Genomic DNA, 3480 nt, shown 5'->3' on the forward strand with positions numbered 1-3480 from the left:
CTTTCTGACAATAACAGCTAGTTTTCAGTTTTTCCCTCCCAAYTCAGACCACTCCCAGACTGTCCTAGCAAAAGTATTGCTTGAGAAATTGCTCATTGCTAAGATTTTTTACAATTTTCATTGAAAACAATCACAGTAAGGTACTTAATTGTTACCCAGAAATGATTTGATTTTGAGATGTTTTTTTTAAAGTATGAAAAAGAACGGCTGTTTTGGACCTTTAAGTAATAAAATCCAAACACGGTGCATTATGGAATAACTTTATTGGCGAACAAGAGTTTCAGGACAGAATCCTTTATCTGTTTGTTTCTGAAACTGTAAACAAGTGGGTTCACAAGAGGAGTTAAAATACAGTTGACAATAGATATCAAGATGAGAACATTGGGATGAATATGATATGATTTAGCACTGATGTAGACACATGAATGAGCAATGTAGAAGGTAAGGACAACAATGAGATGAGAGGAGCAGGTAGAGAAAGCTTTTTTCCGTCCTTCAGATGTGGCAATTTTGCAAACAGATTTGATGATTTTACAATATGACCAAATTATGACAGTGAATGGAACATACATCACAAATAAAGCACATGCGAGGGCTAGATCTATCAACAGTGTTGTGTCCAAACAAGACAATGTAACAATCGGAGGATAATCACAAAACCAATACATTATCTGATTACTACAGAAAGGTAGTTGTGATGCAAGAATGACATTCAATGCTGGAAGAATTATCCCCAAAGCCCATGCTGTTGAGGCCAGGATCACACACACTTTGATTGTCATGATGCTGTTGTAGCGTAAAGGATTGCAGATAGCAACATAGCGGTCGTAGGCCATAGCACATAGGAGAAATCCCTCTGCAGTTTGGAATGTCAAATAGGTATACATCTGCAAGAAGCAACCTGCAAATGAAATGGACACATCATTCCACAAACACACTGATATCATTTTAGGTAGAACGCTGGTGGTGATCACTATATCTGTGAGAGACAGATTACAAAGGAAAATATACATTGGTGTGTGAAGTTTGGAGTCGAGCAACACCAGAGTGATGATCAGGGCGTTGCCGATGAGGACCATGATGTATACCACAAGAAGAAAGATGGCCAAGTCTGTGTAGATCTCCTTGAGACCCAGCTCCCCTCCATGTATCAGGAAATCTGAAAACAGGCTCACGTTGAACTCCAGTGGTTGAGAAACATCTGAAAAACATCATGAGAAGAATGAGATTTTCATGTAAAAACATGTATCCACGAAGTACTGTCTAAAACACATACTGGTTTATATTTACATAGTAAGCATATAGTCAGGCACAGTGTAACTACAAGGAGTACATTGTTAAGCAGTATAGTTGTTATGACCTTATTATGAATAGGTACAACATCTGCATGCAGTATTTTCACACACACACACACACACACGCACRCACACACACACACACATATAGCAGGACCTTTTTGAAATCCAAGTGATACAGAAGTTACATCATAATAGAATGAAACAAAATCCTTTTAAGGCTGAGGATGAAATAAGAGTTAGTTTGATAGTTGTTCACTGTTCAGGTAAAGACGTTTCACCAATAGACAACACTGAAAACTCAAAAACAAAGATTTGTATGGAATCAGCTGACAATGGAGGGGGGATATCTAGTCAGTTGCACAGTTGCACAACGTAGTGCGTTCAACCAAAATGCTGTCTCTTATACACATCTAGATGTGTATAAGAGACAGGTTGCACAGTTGCACAACGTAGTGCGTTCAACCAAAATGTGTCTTCCGCATTTAACCCAACCACGCTGGATCAAAGTGGTGCGGGGGGGGGGGGGGGGGGGGGGGGGGGGGGGGGGGGGGGGGGGGGGGGGGGGCTGCCTTAATCAACATAATTGGCGCACAGGGAGCAGTTGCTGATGAACTGTTTTGCCGGTTCAGGTATTTGAACCACTAGGCTACACTGTTGATGTTCATTTAAATCAAGATTCACTATTAGAAACCAAACCAAACATCAAACAACAGTGTGATGAGCATTGAGCACATTTCAAAGGGAGGTTTAGAGTAAGGTTGATCCAGACAAGGGCATGGTTGTCTAAAGTTGCCACAGGTAATCATAGAGCCTCGCTAAGTGGGTTCCTTGGGACGACCCTACCCTAAATCCTGACCCCTTACCCTGACCATTACACAAACCCTTACCTAACCCCAACCCTAACCCTTACCATAACCATTTTACATTTCARTGGGGTGAGGTCAGAGTTGGGTCATCCAAAGCATCCCAATTAGAAAAAAACATTGATTCACACAACTGAGAATAAAATAAATAAATATACATTTAACAAACAGAGACAAAACAAATGGACATGGGAGAAAGAATATCTGCAAAGGTTGAATGGATTATGTTAGGGTTAATACATCGACTCAAATAAGATAACAATTGTAGCTATACATTTTGTTGTCATTGCATTTTAAAAACATTTAACAGGACGTTCTAAAGAAACCAGAAMATTGTTAGCATCCTCCAATTCACCAGCCACTGTTGACAATATATTTWAAAATTAATCAGATGGTGAGTTATTCCTATTTAAATATTGGGAACGTAATTTTGTTCACCTGAAAGAGAAATATAAGATGTTAAATATGGCTGCCGTTCTTCTGGTTCCTTAAACAGCTCTTGTATCATTAGATTTTTCCAATTGGAAAATTAGAAAACACAAACAATTTTCATGTCATAGAAAGCACTRAAGTTCTCACTTACTTGCCATTGTGTTGGTCATCTCACCAGACCCGCATCTCTGGGATTGAGGAAGAGCTGCATAATGTGGGAATTTATATAACAACTCTTCACCCGCTCTTCCTCTGTAATCCTTTTCAGGAAGCTTTTTAATTAGACAGAAAACACAGGAGTCACTTTGGGACCTTTTTATTATGTTGTCTGGCACAAGCTCATAATTGGGACCTACAACACCAGCTCTAATTGGTTTAATCAGAACACAGAGACCCTTCAATACACTGTGGTCCAATACACTGTGATTTAATATTAAATTATACATTATTCATGCAGTGATTAAATATACTAAGTAGAAGAACATAATCTATATACCAGTGGTGGAAAAAGTACCCTATTGTCATACTTGATTAAAAGTAAACATACGTTAATAGAAAATGACTCAAGTAAAAATAAAGTCACCCAGTAAAATAATACTTGAGAAAAGTCTAAAAGTACTTGGTTTTAAATATACTTAAATATCAAAATGAAATGTAATTGCAAAAATATTCTTAAGTATCAAAAGTAAAAGAAAAAATCATTTCAAATTCCCTATATTAAGCAAACCAGACGGCACCATTTCCTTGTTTTTTTTAATGGATATCAAGGGGCAAAGTCTAAAAACACAGACATACTTTACAAATGAAACATGTGTGTTTAGTGAATCTGACAGATCTGAGGCAATAGGGATGACATGGGATGTTCTCTTGATAAGTGCGTGAATTGG

At 38.0% G+C, this 3480-nt stretch overlaps 1 protein-coding gene across 1 annotated transcript; it reads right to left on the minus strand.

Moving 5' to 3' along the window:
- Nucleotides 1–246: 246 nt before the first annotated feature.
- LOC111982746 (olfactory receptor 10J5-like) lies at nucleotides 247–2751 on the minus strand. The gene is made up of 2 exons (XM_024014343.1): nucleotides 2745–2751; nucleotides 247–1201 (listed from the first exon to the last, which is right to left on the minus strand). The coding sequence occupies exons 1-2, from the start codon at nucleotides 2749–2751 to the stop codon at nucleotides 249–251; spliced, it is 960 nt and encodes a 319-aa protein (XP_023870111.1). The 3' UTR covers nucleotides 247–248.
- Nucleotides 2752–3480: the final 729 nt, after the last annotated feature.

This window comes from Salvelinus sp. IW2-2015, linkage group LG22, assembly GCF_002910315.2.
Source record: "Salvelinus sp. IW2-2015 linkage group LG22, ASM291031v2, whole genome shotgun sequence".
In the NCBI taxonomy this organism is placed as follows: Eukaryota; Metazoa; Chordata; class Actinopteri; order Salmoniformes; family Salmonidae; genus Salvelinus; species Salvelinus sp. IW2-2015.